This window comes from Cyrtonyx montezumae, unplaced genomic scaffold, assembly GCF_038088225.1.
Source record: "Cyrtonyx montezumae isolate F1298 unplaced genomic scaffold, pur_monq_1.0 scaffold_16, whole genome shotgun sequence".
Taxonomy (NCBI): domain Eukaryota; kingdom Metazoa; phylum Chordata; class Aves; order Galliformes; family Odontophoridae; genus Cyrtonyx; species Cyrtonyx montezumae.
The window spans coordinates 12,381,809-12,399,642 of NW_027071892.1; the positions used below are offsets into that span (position 1 = coordinate 12,381,809).

Here is a 17,834-nt window from a genome sequence, read left to right on the forward strand (position 1 = left end):
GAAATTCACTTGCTTAAAAATACATAAACTTCTTGTCCCAGGAAGTTATTAAGCTTTGCTTCCCAATTCTTTGAACCAGTATAACACAAATGCTTCTGACTGGAAGATAAATCAAGAAATAAGTTTGAATATCATCTACCAGAGTGTGGAAAAGACATGGACAATAGATCTAGAAGACCCACCGTTGTGTATTAGTAGTCACTGCAAGCTCTCTGTATTCTTTTCTTAAAAATATAATGAAATGATCTGCATCTTGTGTCCAGAGAAGGCTTGGGATTGCTGGCATAGCAATGGCAGCACCCATTTCTCTTGCACTGGAGCCACTGGAGGGCAGCTTGGCTGGCTGGATTTCTGCTTGCCCACGGCTAGGGCTGAGCTCTTAATGGTTCTTCAACAGATTTTCATTATTGATCATAAATGAAATACACGTATTGAGAAGGGATGGTTTATCACGTGTGCTGTGCAGCCAGTTGTTGGCTGCATGGGAAGTGCACACAAATATTTACAGGGAGATTTTATTCTTTGTGGTCGTTGGCAAGCATGACTACCTCCAGCTGTTCCTTGTGGAGGCACGCAGCATCTCTTTCTGGAGAAAGCACTGATGTGACCTGTAGATGTAAGCAGTGACCTGTAGATGTAAGCAGTGCCTTATATCACTGATCTTTAGCTTTAGCTGTATCCTTTCTTGCTCTTTTTTCTCTGCAGTGCTGGAATTGCCGTTGGCTTCTATGGGAATGGGGAGACCAGTGATGGCATCCACCGGCTGACGTACTCCCTGCGCCATGCAAACCGCACCGTGGCAGGTGTCCAGGACCGGGTAAGCACGAAGGCAAACGGGTGCTGTAGGAACGAGCAGGCATCCTCAGCACTTCTCTTGAATCTGGCTGTGTGTGTGTGTGTATCCTTGCCTTTTTTTGTTGTTGTTAGTTTCTGAGCTTAGAGATGTGCTAAAATTTCCATTAACGGAGTGATGCTTTCTTCAGCTCTTCTAAAAATATCGAAGCAAACACGGCTTGTTAAATGAAGTCTTCTCTTTGCGGTTGTGCCTGTTTTAAAAACAGCTTCTGATCAGCTCTATTCCATGGATGTGGAGTCAGGCCAAAGCAGACAAGTCTGTTTGCAAAAAGGATCACTTTAGCACGATTGGTTGTTCCTGCGTTACATCAAACTTCATTAGATCTGTATGCAGCCCTGATGGCTACTAACCTCCTAATCTCATAGCATGGTAACCTTCAGCAGATGTCCTCCTGCTAGACTTGATTGCAGTCATTTTTAACCTATTTTAGGATTGCATTCTCAGCCTCAGCAGCTGTATTCTGGGTTTGTGCAGTTCTGCTGTTTATCTTGACATAGAAAATTGTTTTAACGCAGTTTAAAAGCTGAGGTACAGTCGGTAGTTAAAGAGATCACTGCTGTGATTTAGGAATTCTGGTTTATCAGCAGAGCCTGTTTAATGCACTGCAAAACACGTACTGGTTAAGTTAAAAGCTCAGCTGAGACACCATCACAGAACTATTTGCAAACAGCCAACTTTACAGGTGCTTATAGGTTGAGTTTAAAGGGGAAGCAGTCTGAGCCTCTAAGACAATAAAACAGTAATCTGGAATCTGTCCATAATTTGCTAGTAAGGATAGATCCTCTTTTACTTCCTTGACTTCTTATGCTTTTCCTTTGCCTTACTATAGGTACTAGATACCACAGTGGCCCTGAACCAAACAGTGGACCCAAACTTGCTCATCCTGGAGGAGATGTTCACAAAGCAGACAGACTACTTGCACATTATCCAGAAACTGCAGAGTCTCCTGGATGGTCTGGTCAGGCAAACAGCTGAGATCCCCTTCTGGAAGAATGAAGAGCTGTCTCTGGAGGAGTTGGCAATTCAGATTGACCTCTATGACTGGTACAGGTGTGCAGCACCCTGTTAGTATAGTGATTGTAGCATTTGTTCTGTGACAGTGATGTGTGTGTTCTGTGAGGCTGAGCCAAAGACTGTGTATATTACTGTAGGTGCTCTTGGCTGCTCAGCTGACTTCATTATGCAGCAAAACTGCATTCAGTTTAAATCAAAATGCGTGACAGCAACTTTTTTTCTTAAGAGTGTTAATTACTAGCTGAAGGGAAATGTTTTCAGTGTGTAAAATCTGTTCCTTGTGCCCTAAAACTAGGGAGAAAAGCACATTAAATAAAGTAGGAAAGTGAACCTGTTCCATGTGTTAACACCACGCACTAACATTCCTTTTGATTAAATTTTTTGAGTAAAAAATTACACCAACTGTATTTTGTGAAAGGGAACTTTTGTCCACACATTTGAATCAACCAAAGCATTTCTAACAAATAAGTCCAGGAAGCTGCAGTGCTGCTTCTTTACCCATGGTGTCCAGTTGCACGTGGCTTTTATATTAGATCAAGGTTAGCAGTCTCACTTCTCAATAACTGTGTATGCTAATCATGCTGTTTAAATGCATTTGCTTCCCTGGACTCTAAACACAACACATAGCCAGTGAACTCTGAAAATTAATCATTAGCAGTGGCTCTTCAAAGAAAAGGGCTATGTTTTTTTTAATTTGTTTTTCCCCATGAGACATCCTGACTACTTAATCTGTCCCTTCGTACATCAGTTTTCCTTTGCTGACTGTTTTCATTTGCTGCAGGTGGCTGGGATACCTGGGGCTGCTCCTGTTCCATGTTCTGATATGTTTGTTGGTGCTCTTTGGGCTCATTAGAAACTCCAGGGCCATTCTTATGGGGTAAGTCCTGACCCAAGTACAGTGCATAAGGAATGCAAGTGTCTGCTAGGTTAAACTTCCAGTTGATTTCAAGGACTTCTGAGACTGGACAGATAAAATCTGCCTCTTAATGGAGAGTGCCTTTGTAGAGCATTGTCTACTCCAATCCTCTGTGGATTGGAGTAGGGCTACATGTGAGAGATGTTCAGGAAGGAGCTGTACAACTCCATGGTACTGTTTATGCTTGCTTTCACATCCAAAACAAGTAACTCGTCTGGACAGTGTGCCTTCTGCTGGGCAGCACTGGTAGCCTGTGTTTGCTTGGGAGTCAGCTGGGAGATAGTAATGTGAACATCCTCCCTTAGATTTACAGGCTTTGGAAGTCTCCTTTAATTCCCTACGTTGGTGAAGGTGTTTGCTAATGGATGATAAGCACTGCGTGTGTTTACACAGCCTAGTAGCATGTCTTTTGTGTCACAATCTGATCCTCTTTACCTTTGGTTGTCACACCTGAAAAGACTTTACTGAGAACATGCAATGGTTTGTACAGTTATGAGAAGTCTTGTTGCTATGTTACTGAAATATTAATGCATATCTATTTCTACAAAGCACTGCAAATGCTGCCATGCTCGGGCCCCACTATAAGAAAAAGTGATCTTCTCCCTGTGTTGCAGCTTGGCTTAGTTTGGCACATTTGGTAAACCTACCAGTGTCATAAATATATATGGACAGTTTGACTGCTGACATAGCCAAGGGTTTATCCTGATGTGTGATTATACCATTCATAATTGGAATGCATATTCAGATTTATTATTTGTCAGATGACTTCATACCTGGCAGGTTGCACAGACAAAGGTCCAAGTGTATGCACAGATGGTAAACCTAGAGGTTTAAATTAGAAACTCATTCCCTCTTAGCCAGGAGTTCATATTAAGGCATTTCCCCAAGGGAGCATGTGGCACAGAGAAGCAAGTGTGTCAGAGCCAAGCAAGATGGTGAAATGCCAGTTTTAGATCTCTCAGCCAAGGAATCAGTTATTGACCCAGCCACCTTCATTTGAAGGAAAATAAAACCAGTGTCACATTGAACAGGTAACTGTGCTCAGCTGAAGGCACCAAGCAGTGCTGTCCTCTTGTCATGAAGCTACAGAACCTTGCTGATCCATGACTGATAATTTCTGTCCTGTTATAAAAAACACAGTGAAGCAGTAGGGCTGCTTTATTCTGGAGTGCTGCACAGGACCTGGTGAGGCTCTGTGACTACAGCAAGGTGAATCCCCATCCTTTGCTTGGCTCTCTCCCTGGGCTGTGTGGGGTGCTTGAGTGTTGTTCAGGTGCCCACAGTTTGACACTGAAGTCATGTGTCCCAACGCAGGCCAAGTATTCCCTCCATTGTCTATAGGCAAAGCACTGCTCACACCAGACAGCCTCGTTCTGGAGGAGGAACTTGCTCAATTCTCAGTCACTGTGTTTTTATGGGTTGCTTGATAGTTTGTTTTGATGTGTTGTGTGCTTTTGGTGTTTCCTTTTTTTCTTTTTCTGTAGATGTATGAGGCTATTTTTCTCTGAGTATATTTCACATTTAGAAAGTAATGTCCACAGTGAGAACAGTCAAAGTGATGGAATACAGTCATTCATCTGCCAATCTGTCATCCCATGGGCCGTGTCTGTGTCTTTCTCTTCCTTGCATGGAGCTGACCAAAGAGTTTTCTTCTAGCCTACTCTTCCTCCTGGTGTGGCCCCAGGGTCAAGAAGCATGGGAACCAAACACTGGACAAAAACTTTTCTGGTAGCTCCTGTGTGCAGCACATAAGATGGGATGGTTTATCTGAAGATTCAGTGACTTAATTTCTCGAGTTTGATAATGGCTTTGGAGTCCAGATAATGCATCTTGTGAGAAGATCTGGTTTGCTTGAAATGAGTTTCTACATCTGCCATCTGTCTCCTACAGGGTGTGCCTGCTTGGGGTGTTTGCCCTGATTGTCAGCTGGGGGTCCTTGGGTCTGGAGCTGGCTGTGGCTGTGGTAAGTGGCTCTGGTCCAAACCTCGTTCACCTTCTGCTACAGATTTACCAGGCACAAGGTTAAGCAGCTACTAGTGCATGCTATACACTGTTTTATTGTGTGTCTTGTCCTAGTACTCCTATCTGAGAGTTTAAGAGCTCCTCCACGGTGGGGTGCAGTGGCCTGTACTCCAGCACTGCCGACGCTGTACTAGTGGGGATGGCAGGGAGACTTCAGCTCTGAAACCTCCCTGTTGTGGAAGATTCCCTGATGTTAACCTGGCTCGACTGCTATTTTATGTTGGTGTTTTGATATTCCTTTTCCCTTTTGTCCTGTCTCTATCCAGGGCTCCAGTGACTTCTGTATTGACCCGGACGCTTACGTTTCCAAAGTGGTTGAAGAGAATGCAGTGCTTAGTGCTGGTAAGTGGTGGGACTGGCCTTGGCATGGGTGCTGTGGTTGCAGCTGTCACATAGAAGTGTGGCAGTGGCTGAGAACTTGTGGCTGTACCCGGATCCCAGCAGCCTGCTGACAGTGTGAAAAGCAGATGTGTGTGGAGCTCTGGAAAACCTGTGTACTTCCAAAAAATACATTTATACACCAGTCAGAAGTGTACGTGTACATCTTCAATCACCATTATTAATAATAGTAATTTTTTTTGTCAGCAGAGCCTTCTGACTCTTTCTTCCTTTTTGGCCCTCAGGCAGAAATAGCTGATAAGGTGGATCAGCAGAAGTCTCTGGATTATTTAAATGTAGTGCCCTTGATCTTTTTCCTCCTCTAAGTGGTGGAACTGTAGCAATATCAGTTCATAGTTTGAGTTGTCATTTCTTTTAAATTTCCTTTTGTCTTTATTCCAGCATCTAATATATATATATTTATATTTGCTATTAACAAATGCATGTATCAATTTTTCTCTTAACAGTGTTTACAAATAGGAGTCTTTTGAAGACTAGTTTAAAGAGCAAATGAACAGAAGCACCAGGGAAGAAATATAGATTTCCCTTTCCACTGTAAATGCAGAGTTTGGATTGCTTTGTTTACCCTGATCCATTCAAAGCAAGATGCCTGCATCACAGCAGTGCTCAGCTGAAGCACTGATGGATTCTGTGTGTGTCACTCTTAATTTAGACTGAAGTGGCTGGTGAGATGAGGTGTGCCTCCAATCTTGACCTTGGGGGCAAAACTGATATTCAGAATTGTGACTTAATACAAATGTGGTTGAGTGCTCACCAGCAGAGAGGTACTAAAAAGGAAAGGTACTTTTCAGGGCTGAGTTTTCTTCTTGGCTGATGAAGTTACCTTCTCTTCCTACCCTCCTTCCCCCTGACAGACCCTGTGTATATTTCTGTGATGGTAAAACACAAACTGTGTCACGTGTAAGCCACGTACTTTACTGGTTTTATTCACTGGAACCTGAACATCTTTGCCTTGCATATAGAAGGTCTGGTGTTATTGCTGTGCACTTGGCCAACTGCTGTGTAACTGTTAGGGAATTAGGTTTGTAGCTGTGGCTGAGGATGCAGGGATTGAAAGCTGTATTTATGTCAAAATTTATTATGAAGGACTACGTACAGGTTGATGTCACCACCCTACAGATTATTCTCAGAGTGCCTTATTTATTGATTCTTCAGAAGGGAGAGGAGAGAGCCTGGCAGCTCACTACAAAAGAGTCTTTATAACAAAGAAATTAATTAAGAGAAGAGAATGAAATGTTTAACACATTGTGCAAAGTGAAAGTCCTTCCTTCATTGCAAGGGTGGCTTCAGGTAGCAGGTCTTTTTGGTCTAGGAGACAAACAGTCCATGGATGCCAAGGGGAAATACCTGACACTGATGGCAGTTGTGTGCTGTATTAATTTGGTAACCCAAATCAGCTCTGGAGTGTGTGCAGTAATATTTCAGTTGACCCTGAGAACCTGAGAAAACATCCTTGTGTGTTCCTTTTCCATTTCTTTTGCCCTTACCAGCTTGGCTCCAGCAGGTTTTTGCTCATCAGTATCATTCCCATGGAGGCTGTTGGTGGCTGTGGGTCTGGCATCCCCATCCCTCCTCCTGCTTCCCCTGGCAGAGACAGTCACCTCCCAGGATGAAATAAAGCTCTGTTCTGGCAGCTCCACCAGCTGTGGCAGTTGCTAAGGCTCCATAAATAACAGCAAATGGGGCTGAGTGAGAGGCTGAGGAGGAGGAAGAGCAGGTGTTGTCACCAGAATGAGCTGGAAGGGTGGTCTTTTTGAGGGCCACCAGCATGTCAGCTCTCTGCTGCTAGGAACCATTCAGCCTTCACAAGCACCTTTATTTATTTAATTTATTTTTCTGGGGAGGAAATGGGTCTTCCTTCTGAGCCTGCCACCGTCCTGGGCAGCTGGTGGGGAGGTGATTAAGTATTTTGCCTTCCCATGTGAATTTTCACTCTTCTTATGATCAGAAAGCTATGGAAATAACTCGTGGTCCCCCCTGTCCTTGGAGCATCCTGTGCACCTGAGCAGGAAGAAAGGCCACAATACGAGGACTGTTGCGTGGGACTGTTTAGAGATGCTCTAACCTCAACAGTGCCTCTTCTAAAATAGTGTTAAAAGTCGGAAGTGAGTGCTGGCATCTTTTAATACACTTGGCTGTAGGCTGTGGCAACTGCTTTCAGATCAGTTGAGCTGTATCTGTGTGAGAGACAAGCTCGAGGAGGCAGGGTCAGCAGCTGAGAGCCAGGAGCAGCCCTATTCTCCCAGAGGGAGCTGCTCTGCTTGAAGGCTCCTGTTCCAGTGCTCACTCATCACACACTCTAGTTTGCTGCAGTATGGGTAGATGAGGCAGAAACGTTTTAACTGTTGCACTTAGTTTCACTGGAGCACGTCCTGTTGTGAATTTTTCAGTTCAGAAAACAGATTGCTGGAAAAAAAAAGAAGTGTGAAGTTGGGGCTCAAGTAGTTCATGGAAGAAGAATCTGTTGGAATTTGCTGTACATGCAGAAACCACATTTAGCTTGGGAATCATGTAGCTGAAATGCATAAGGTACTGGGTTGGGTGCTGTCATCTGCTTTTATGGACACTTAAGAACCAGCAAGTAACCTTAAACGTGAACCAACCAGAAGCTTTATGGTGTTGGGTCAATGTTGCCTTTTAATCATTGTGTTAATTATTGATTTTTAGGCATGTTCTTCTATAATATTCCCATTCTTATACACTGGCATTCAGGCTAGGACTGAGTGATCCAGGTTTTTATGTATTTGCAATGCTTTTTTGCTGTTGATTGTTGTATTTTTTCCATAGAAATAACAGCATTGGGCAACTAGTATGATAACATTTGTTTTGTATATTAATTGCTATTTGCAAATCTAGATAGAATTAATGGAGCTGAGCATAATCTGATTAAGTGCATCATTGTTGTTGTCATGTTTTTTAGCTGGTAAGATGTCCTTGTTTCGTAGAGAAAATGTGCTGCTTAAAAAAAAATAGCCTTAATACAGGTTTCCTGCAGGAGAGGCTTAAATCATTTTGCAGAAGAGGATGGATGATGTATGTGCCTAACGCACCCAGTATTCATTAATTGAGATAAAGCCAATAGAGCTGAACAGTGGCTGTGTAATCAGCCCCTGCTGCTAGCAAAAAGACTTGGTGCAGCCAAGATGTTTATTTTCAAGGCAGGAGGCCATCTTCTAGTCTCGTTTTTTTTTTCATTGATATTATGTTATTATCAGATGACTTATTGAATAAAATTAAATAGAAAGACAATCTGTCTGAGCAGCAGGAAGAGCTTTCTCCAGATTCTCTTACTGGAAATCTGTACTGTGAAGAGATGCTTCCTCTGAAGGAGCTGCAAACCTCCAGGGAGAGATAATGGAGTCTTTCAGCTCCAGTCCAGCCAAGTTTGTCAAACTGGGTGATGCGACTCGGCTCCTCAGACAAAAACAGTAAGCACTCTTATCATGCATGGCCTCTTAATTGGCCTCTTGCTCTTTACTTCCATCGTGGAAGCCCAGTGCTGAATGAACCAGAGAACTGACACCACCACCTCCTTTTCCATCTAAGGTCAGGACAGAACCCTGCTTGAGGGATGTGGTGGCTGTGCTGTTACTGCTCAGGCTGTGTGGGCACTGCAGAGAAGAGCTTAGCCAAGGAAGTGCTCTCGAGACTCATTCTGAGCTGCTGTTGGGGATGAAAAGCTGTGTTTTCCTGTGTTGTTTTACTGGGCTCCTGATGAGCAGAAAGCTTGGCATGGAAGGTACTTGGGGTGGCTATGAGGTCTTTCATAAAAACTCATGATGACATCAGTCTTCTCTCACCAGTACCACAGCATATCTAAGGGAAGCATAACTGATATGCGGATACATCCCTTTGCCTTAGGGAGAAAACAGACCTAGCAGGCAAGAAAATTGAGTCAGAAGAATCTCCTTCCTCTTAGACATCTCAGGCAATATAGATCAGCTGTCTTTCGTGGTTGAACATACAGTGACAGTCTCACTGGGTGTATATATAAAATTCAAGCCGCGTAGAGAACGCTCAAATAGAGATGAAGAATGGTGGGAAAAACTGTTCAAGGCTTAGACTTTGTTCTGTAAGCTGAGATGTATTTTTTTTTTCTCCTGATTGCTCTTTACCCTACAGACCTTCTTGCTGCCTTTTGGCAGGTGCATAATGCCATTTTCACATTTCTGCTGAGCTTTGAAATGAAGAGCAAGTCTCCATGGTTGCAGAAGCAGTGAGTAGATTCCAGCAGCTGAAGCGTCTTTAGTAGGCAGTTCTACTTTCCTTTCAAGGAAAAACAGGCTCTGTGGAGATGAACTATTTTGGATAGTTCCCTTTGTTGCCTTCTGCTCCCACAGTGCCCATGCACTGCGAGAGTGGGTCGGGAGGACTGCTAGCAGCAGGCTGTGCAGCTGCACCTTTACCTTATCTAACTCTTCTCTCGTAGACTAGATCTCCTAAAGGCTAGCTTCAAAAATCAGATCCAACCTTTAGGAATTTTCCTTGAGGGGAAAATGCAACAGAAAGGTAATTATAGGGGAGGAAAAAAAACAAAAACAAAACAGCTGTTAGTGACGTGCAAATGATGGGTTAGCATTGCTGTTATCTGGACAGGAGAGAGGTTGGGAAAGGCACCTCCTCCTGCTCCTTTCTTTCTCCCAGCCTGGCTGTATGGAGAACAGCAGTCATGCTCCTCTCAATTTACAGGCTTCACAGCACAGGGGAACTTCAAGGCAGCTTCGGTGCCCGTTGCAGATTTGTTTTAAAGCAGCACAGCTCTCAGTGTGCTGTGTTCAGTGCAGGGGAAAGCTGCTCCTGCTGTGGAATGCCACAGTAGTCAGCTGCAGTGCTGGTGCTACTGCAGTGTAGCAGTGTGATGAGGTAAGGGAAGCACTTATTTCGCTGCTCTGCTTTACTTCACTTGTAGGCAGCAGCCTTCGAGCCTGGGCTCACAAGTTGCAAGCCCCAATTGTATTGGGAACTGTCACCTGCAATCTGCACTCTCGGGGTGATGCAGAAGGCCCTAAAGAAACCTTTCTGGAGCTGTGTATAGCAGTAAGTCACACAGCTTAATGTGCTTACACAGGTGATGTAAAATAGGCTCCCACAATGGTATCAGTGTGTGACTTCTTGTGGTTTGTTGGTGTAAAATAAAGTAGTGACAACATCAGAGCTGTGTGTGATGCTGTGGAGAGCTGTTGCTGTGTTTTTCTTGCAGCACAGGGACACGTTAACCATTTCTCCTCTGCCACTGGGGGGTGACTGAGCATCAGAGGAGAAATCCTTTCCTTGGTGTGGTGCTTGCACACAGTACTTTGTGTGATCTGTGCAAATCCAAGCCCACAGAGCACTTCTCACTGCCCTCCAGTCTGCTCAGCTTCTGCTAATTGCTTTATAGGGGAGGCCAAAATCATCCCAGAGAAAGAGCTAGTGGGGGGGGAGGTGGAGCAGCTGGCAGAGCTGCCCCAAAGTCAGCTAATGAATTATAAATAACAGCTGTCAGGTTGCTTCATGGTGCATGGGGGCTGGCAGTCTGTGCTGCACCACTCGGTTCCCAGTGCCTCAGCTTGCCAAAAGGTGCATTCAATATTTATGGGGAATGCAGCAGAGCCAGGGTGCATGTGCGTTTTGCTGATGTCTGAGCTGGGAGTGCTTAGAGTGCTTTTGCAACCTGGAATGCGTGTTACTGAGAGCCACAGATAGAAGATGAAAGGGGATGGGGGAAAAAAAAAGGCGTTGGAGAGGGGAGAAGGTGGTGTATGTGTTTTCAAATTGTCTTTGCTGAGCAAACTTCACTGTTGGTTTTGTTGAGCTGATGTGCTCTCATTCATCTGAAGGGGAACTGTGTTTGAGCATTCATCTAGAGCTACTGGATTGTTAACTGTCACAGGGCTTGTTCCTTCTATAACACGTGATTGAGAATCATAGGATGGCAGGGGGGAAGCCTAAGATTTGTAATCTGCGTGTGCTGACTTTGTCCAGGCAGTTGGTGTTGTATTGTGGAGGGTGCTTGGGAGCACCAGGCTGGTGAGTGAGGAGAAATGAAACCTTCAAGCCTGGAAATAGGTAATGCCTTAGGGAGTGCATTTTGACTCTGCTTATCTGTTCTCATGTGTAGCAGTATGTGTTGAGGGTACTGCAGTGTCTGATGGAACTACTCAGTGTGAAGGATTGCTTCTGGGATGTCAGTGAATAACCTGAGGTCCTTGAACGGATAACATGGTAACAGCTTTCTTTCCTGGCCCGGTCTGCACTACTGATCTAATATCACGTATACCTTTCTAGCACAAGAGAAAGCTGCAAATGAAATCGTTTGCATCTGACTAGGTAGTCTGAAACCTCCTAATTAAAATCTAAATGCACGCAAGTGACATCCACCAGAAAACAGATTACTGTTTGCTTGTTTGTCCCCAATGCACGTCAGAAAGATGAGAACTTCTTATATCCGTCCCTTTCCTCAGCACATTGCAAGATGTTTCTTGCTTTCAAAATGGTATTGAGGTGATACATTACTGCAGGTTATTGTCTTGAATTAGGAGGGCCTGCTTACGTTCTCTACAGAACTCCAAAACCAGTCCCCCTTTGAGCCCCTAGTTTTGAAGACTTTTTTTAAATACATGAACTTGTATGTTGAGGAAGCAGTATGTTTCAGCATCATGCGGTAGCATCAGGATGTGTGTTTGCACCTCCCTCTGCCCCACGGTGTGCTTTCACAGGTACTTTCATTAGCAGCCTATATTTGTGTCACCTCTGGCACCTCTCCTGTGCCAGTGTTTCTGTGGCTGTGTGATGATCTCGTTGGTGAATGGAGCTGGCTGAAAGTTGCATTCTTGCTGTATATTCCAGGTAGCAGTCCCTACCTTTGGTTGCTTTCAGTGAACACAGAATGGTATTCTGATGCTCAAAAGCTGCAGAAGTTAAACATGCAGATGGACTTCTCCTAGGCTGAGGTCCAGTTGTGCTACAAGTAGAACTGACTTTGGAATGAAGCTCTTATTGATGGTTGCCCTGACAATATAAGCCCTGTGCTTCTTTATTGTTGAAGGGGAGAAGAAAAAACAATCTTTGCTGTGGGGAGCAGAAAAGAATTTACTTTTATCCCCTCAAAACGGCTCACATCTCATTTTCTCGCTTCCTCTATGCTCTAGAAGAGAGAGAAGTGGTTTCATTTACATTAACGTTTTCATTTTGTGTATTTCTTTCAGAACTCAACGCCTCTGTTGTGGTGGCCACAAAATACTGCCAAGCTGGCCCAACTCAATGCATTCCTTTCTCCTCTTTTGTCTTTGTAGATATTCTCCGCTATTACATCACCTGTAGTGCTGGATACCCCAACCCTTTCCAGCAGGTGAGTGTGAGCCCCATGCCCACCTTCCTTCACCATTTCTCAGCATCCTGCTTCTCACAGGGGATGGGGCAGATGCTGATGGTGCCAGCACGCAGCGAGTTGCACAGTGTTAGCTGCAGGAAACGCTCCACCTGTTGGTAAAGCTTTGGTACCTACTTTCCAACCGTGCAAGTGATTTAGTGAGCAGTTGGTTTCCACCTTCATCATTGCCTGCATGGTCTAGGAGGCCCTGTAGAGGAGGCTGTATGTGATGTGGTGAGGACCATGGCTCTTGTTCGTGGTATCTCTGTTTACGTGGCACTCATCTAATAACAGCAACGTGGAGGCAGAGTGCCCGCAACTCATGCCTGTGTGGGAACCTTCAGATTTCCTGCTTTGAATCTCTTCTTGCTGTTTTCTTTTTGGTTAAAGTGGCAACACTCCACTCCCAAAACAAAGCCACTTCTGTGGGTGGGGGTGCGATTCTCACATACTCCTCTTAAAAATCCCTTGGATGTTCAAGAGTTTGCAACCTGAAGTACAAACGTGAGTCATTATTCTTCTGTGTGGGGGCTGAGGAACAGCACCTGGGCCCATCCCAAACTTTGTCTTCTGTATCAGAGGCCAGAATGAACCCACTCCACCCACTGTGCAGCAGATACCAGCTGCTTCCATTTATAATTAGGATTTTTTTTTCATCTCATCTTCCTTTCTTTTCAAGGATGGGAGAACACTTCAGGTGGTGCACCACTGCATCAGTTGCATTTCTGGTTGCTTAGTATACTCTCTGAGATGCTATATATAGCATGTGAGATTCCCATGGATGCTTTAATGGGGTGTGAAAGCTGCACCCCAAAGTAAACAACTTTTAATATTAACATTGATTCCTTCTCAGCCATCTGACTGAGTAGAAAAATCTGTATGCTGTGATGGGAATATGAGTGTTTGTATTGTCTTTTCTCCTGCCCCTCTGTCCTGGCACTGATCACAGCTCTGCATGTGTGCTGTTTGTACTTCTTCCACATTAGTGAAAGTAGAACTTAATTTTATTGGAACTGAATCCTGTCAGTTGAGGTTTCCTGAAGCTGAACCATTCATATAGGTGATGCTTCAGTGTTCACTAGCAAGATTTAAGTCTTAATTCCTAGGAGTTCTGGTCCACGTCCCCTGAATTGCTGAAACATTTACTGTTTTGTGTTGAGCAGAAGCTGTCAGGAAGTCACAAGGCTCTGGTGGAAATGCAAGATGATGTTATGGAACTCATGAGGTCAGCAAGCAGAGAGCATCCCACCTCCAAGGTAAGTCCTCAGGTTTGCTCTCCCTGTACTTTCCTTACTTGTGTTCATAGGTATCGGGCCCTTCAAAGCTGTTTCCATGCAATAATCACTGGGCTTGTTGTTTACAGGAGTATCTTACACGGATTCAGGAGGTTTTAAATTCAACAGAGATAAACTTGCAGCAACTGACAGCTTTAGTAGACTGTCGGAGTCTGCATTTGGTGAGTACTCAGTAACTGGGCTGGTGTTAAGAGAGCACTCAGTGGGAGTAGAACCTGTAGCATACTGATTATTCTGGAGTTTCAAATCTCTGGTGTGCCAGAACAATTCTTGCAACAACTTTACTGGTTGACTCCAGCAGAAGGGAGAATGGGATTTTGGATCAAGTTAGCTTTGTGTTTTGTGTTTGAAGATCAATATAGAAAAAAACTGAATAACATCTTGATACATCTGCAAGCTGCAACTGTAAGGTTAAGGGACCTTAAGCTTGTTACCATAGCTCATAGCTTATTTCCTTTAAGGAGCTGAGAGGCTTATTGAAAAATGTGGTGACTTAAGTTGAGTGGATAAGTTTTATCTTGTATTTTTCCTTTTTTTTTCCCCCTTCAGTCTCTTGCTACCGTGTCTAAATTTGCTTTGGGTTTTGTGAGAGGAGATGGAAGTTAGAGAAGTTATGAAAAAAACACTTGGGGTCTCCAACATTAAAATTAAAATATACTCTGGAGATGGAACTGTGAAATCCTAGGTCATTTCAGAGAACGTGGTCTGGGGGGAAAACTTTTTGAATTAGAACTCAGTGTTAACTCTCTAGTGACCAAGAAACTCTGCTTGTTTCTCTCTCCAGGATTACGTCCAGGCTTTGACAGGCTTTTGCTACGATGGAGTGGAAGGCCTCATCTACCTGGTTCTCTTCTCCTTTGTCACAGCCCTCATGTTCAGTTCCATTGTGTGCAGTGTCCCACACACTTGGCAGCAAAAGAGGTATAGAGAGGGTTTAGATCCTGTAGTGTTGTAGAGCTCTTTCCTAATGAAGACTAGCTATTGGATTTGTGCCCGTGAGCATCTGGAGTGCTTTCCCATGTGATCCCAGGAGCGTGAGGCTTTCTTAAGCACAGATCCAAAGGAAAAAAAAAAGTGCTGGCTTTTGCTCTGGATGTGATTAATATTTACATCTGAACTTTACTGCATTAGAATGCTATGTGTAAAGGATATTCAGTACATTGCAGGACTAGAGCGAAGTCAGAGATGATCATAGCTATAGAGAAAGGCAAATGCTTGCACTATGTGCTTGTCTGTACAGTACCTCTTCTCTTGCATTGCTCTCGCATTTGTTCTAGAATGGGGAAGAGAATTAGTGTGAGCTGCTGCTCATACTTTCCTTTCTTGTCTTTTCTAACACTAGGGCAACTCTCTTTATAGCTAAGAGAAACAGAAAACAGTCCTGTCTGCAATAGCATAGGCAGATAAGATGCTTGCATGCTGGTGGTAATTATTTAACAGCAGAGTTGTTTGGGACTACTATTAATGATGGTAAGCCTTGAGCAAATCTTTCCCAGGGCCTCAGAACTGGCTCCTGTACCACATGCAGCTATTAAAATAGCTTTGGATTTTCTGTTCTTGTAGCAGACTATTAGACTGCAGCAAATTCTCCACTGTGGTCCTGAAACATGATTTCTGTGGTGTAAGCCTGAGCTCAATGTTGAAAGTAAAATGAGACATCCAGAACAATAGTAGGAAGCCAGAGCCTGCCAAGCCTGCAGTGCCCACAGAGGAAGCCTTGGGAAATGTGTCAGAATACTGCTCAAGAAAATGGCTGGTTTCCTTGGCTCTTCCACATGCAGCTGTAGAGGCGTTTTCAAGAAGAGAATGGCAGTCTGTTTGAAGGACAGAGATTTATACAGTGTTATCTCTCGTGCTGCCCATCCCTTCAGTCCCAGCAAGCTCTGGCTGCTGCTGTGAACTGAAAGATTCCCTCTTGCATTACCTGGAGCACTGCTTCTTCCACGTCGGGGAGGTGGAGGATGTCATACTTTATTGCCTGCACGAAGTTGTACAGGCTATTCCCTGATTTAATCTTCAGTGCCACCTGGTGGTGCAGAAACTGCAAGCGGTGGTGGGGATGCTCTAGCAATGCCCATGATGTTTTTCCCCAGCAGCACTGCATTTCATGTTGAATGTTTTTCTAGCTTTGCATAGTATCACTAGTTTAAAGTCTTCTCCAGAGGCTTATCCTTGAAGACCCTTTGGTCATTGCTGCAAGGAGTGGAAGCACACAGACTGCAGCTCTGAAGGATGCTTTGAGGAACGCGTGGCATTGCATCCTTACTACCTCTTTTACATTTATCTTTTCCGAAGTGCTGTGTATTTTTGGGATGTCTGTCCGTTCTTTGGTTATGTGACCGGGCAGCTGAAGAACAGTGTTGTTTGCCAAACCCTAAGAGAAGACTGTAGGGAAACTGCAGGGGATCGGTGCAGTCTAAAAGTCCAGATGGTATCTGTGGGAAGTCTGAGTCACAGTGGTGTAGGCTGTGTTTGACACTGCCACCCTGAGGCATCCCAACTGGGTATAAACGTGGAGGTGTGGAGGTTGGTTGGGAGGTTCCTAGGATTGCCATGGTTTCCTGCAAACCCCACGTGTGGGGGTTCTAGGAGGAACTTCTTTTCCTTCTTGCAGAAGCTCAGATGATGATGGGGAAGAAGAATCAGCTGCTCAGGGGAGCAGACAGACACACGATAATCTTTACAGAGTGCACATGCCCAGCCTCTATAGCTGTGGGAGTAGTTATGGCAGTGAGACCAGCATTCCAGCAGCAGCACACACAGTCAGCAATGCTCCCGTCACAGAGTACATGTGAGTATCCTGACAAAAAGGCTGAATTGTATCTCTTCCAAGTTGCTGCGCTCAGATTTTCTAGTTGTGAGGCTGGTACTTTCAACTAAGCAGTGGAAGCAATATAGGATTCTGTCTGAAATGTCAAAAGGCATGTTTTCTGATTAGCATCTACTGGGAAAGCCTAGAAGTACTGCAGTAAAAAGGGTTGTATCAGGCAGTGTACTCAAAAATAATATGACCTGCTTTGTACCATGGGATTTAGACATCTGTCTACAGAAAAAAATGTGTTGTCCAGGCCCCTTATTGCATAATGGTTCTGATCCCTTTGAGACTCAGCTTTTCAGGCAGAGCAGTTTTACCAGAAGATTTTAAGCCTCCTTAGAGACCAAGAGGCACAGCAAAACCTGCAGGCTCTTTCTTTCCCTGTATTTGAAGTCAGCTCTGGTATTTGTTGCAGTCTGGAGCTGCCTGGTCCAGGTGGGACCTTTGGAGCTTTCCCCAGAAGTGCTGAACCCTAATCCTGCTCTGTCTCCCTTTCGGGGCCCATCTCTTTTGGGCTGGCACGTCATTTTGTTCTTTTCCCTTCGATTTTGTCCTTATTTTATCTCCCCTTCTGCAACTTGGCAGTTCTGACTGTGTAGAGAGGCAGATTTTTCACACAAACCTATTTTTAATTCATTTGACGAGATTCGGTGTGGGCTGTTCCGAGTGTAAAGATAGTGCTCAGGCTAAGGAAAATAATGCTGATTTTGTGTCCTCGACTGAACAAGGGGATCCACCCGGCCTGTAAGGGAAGCTCTGAGGGAGACTGATCTGCTACAGTAATTCTGGGAGTGCGTGTGCGCTGTCCCACGTCGCTATCAGAGACCTTCCCTGGAGAAGTGTGGCACGTACCCCCATTACCATGTGTGTCTTCCTTTCCTAGGAGCCAGAATGCAAATTTCCAGAACCCCCGTTGCGAGAATACCCCGCTCATTGGCCGGGAGTCCCCACCTCCCTCAGTAAGTCTCTCTTTACTGCTCCTCTCTGCTTCAGCCACTTTGGGCAATACACATTTACCACTTCTGTATACTCTCAAGGGAGCTGGTTGTGCAGTCAAACACAGGATCTGGCCCATAAATCAAATCAGTATAGGTGAGCCACGTCTCACCTGCCACGGAGAACAAAACCTAGCTATGCTACTTTTGACACTGCACATAAAAAAAAAA

The 17,834-nt window shown here is 44.5% G+C and overlaps 1 protein-coding gene across 2 annotated transcripts in view; it reads left to right on the forward strand.

Annotated features, from left to right (window-relative positions):
* The window catches only part of TTYH3 (tweety family member 3), a 62,999-nt gene that overhangs the window by 37,392 nt on the left and 7,773 nt on the right, over positions 1-17,834 (forward strand). The window contains exons 3-13 of one of the 2 annotated variants that reach the window (XM_065732864.1): positions 706-817; positions 1,686-1,906; positions 2,652-2,747; positions 4,677-4,749; positions 5,075-5,150; positions 12,482-12,537; positions 13,722-13,814; positions 13,922-14,014; positions 14,638-14,774; positions 16,468-16,644; positions 17,552-17,627. In XM_065732864.1, the coding sequence (XP_065588936.1) occupies positions 706-817; positions 1,686-1,906; positions 2,652-2,747; positions 4,677-4,749; positions 5,075-5,150; positions 12,482-12,537; positions 13,722-13,814; positions 13,922-14,014; positions 14,638-14,774; positions 16,468-16,644; positions 17,552-17,627 (1,210 nt within the window). The remainder of the gene's footprint in view (positions 1-705; positions 818-1,685; positions 1,907-2,651; positions 2,748-4,676; positions 4,750-5,074; positions 5,151-12,481; positions 12,538-13,721; positions 13,815-13,921; positions 14,015-14,637; positions 14,775-16,467; positions 16,645-17,551; positions 17,628-17,834) is intronic. The other variant, XM_065732865.1, reaches the window with a different exon arrangement.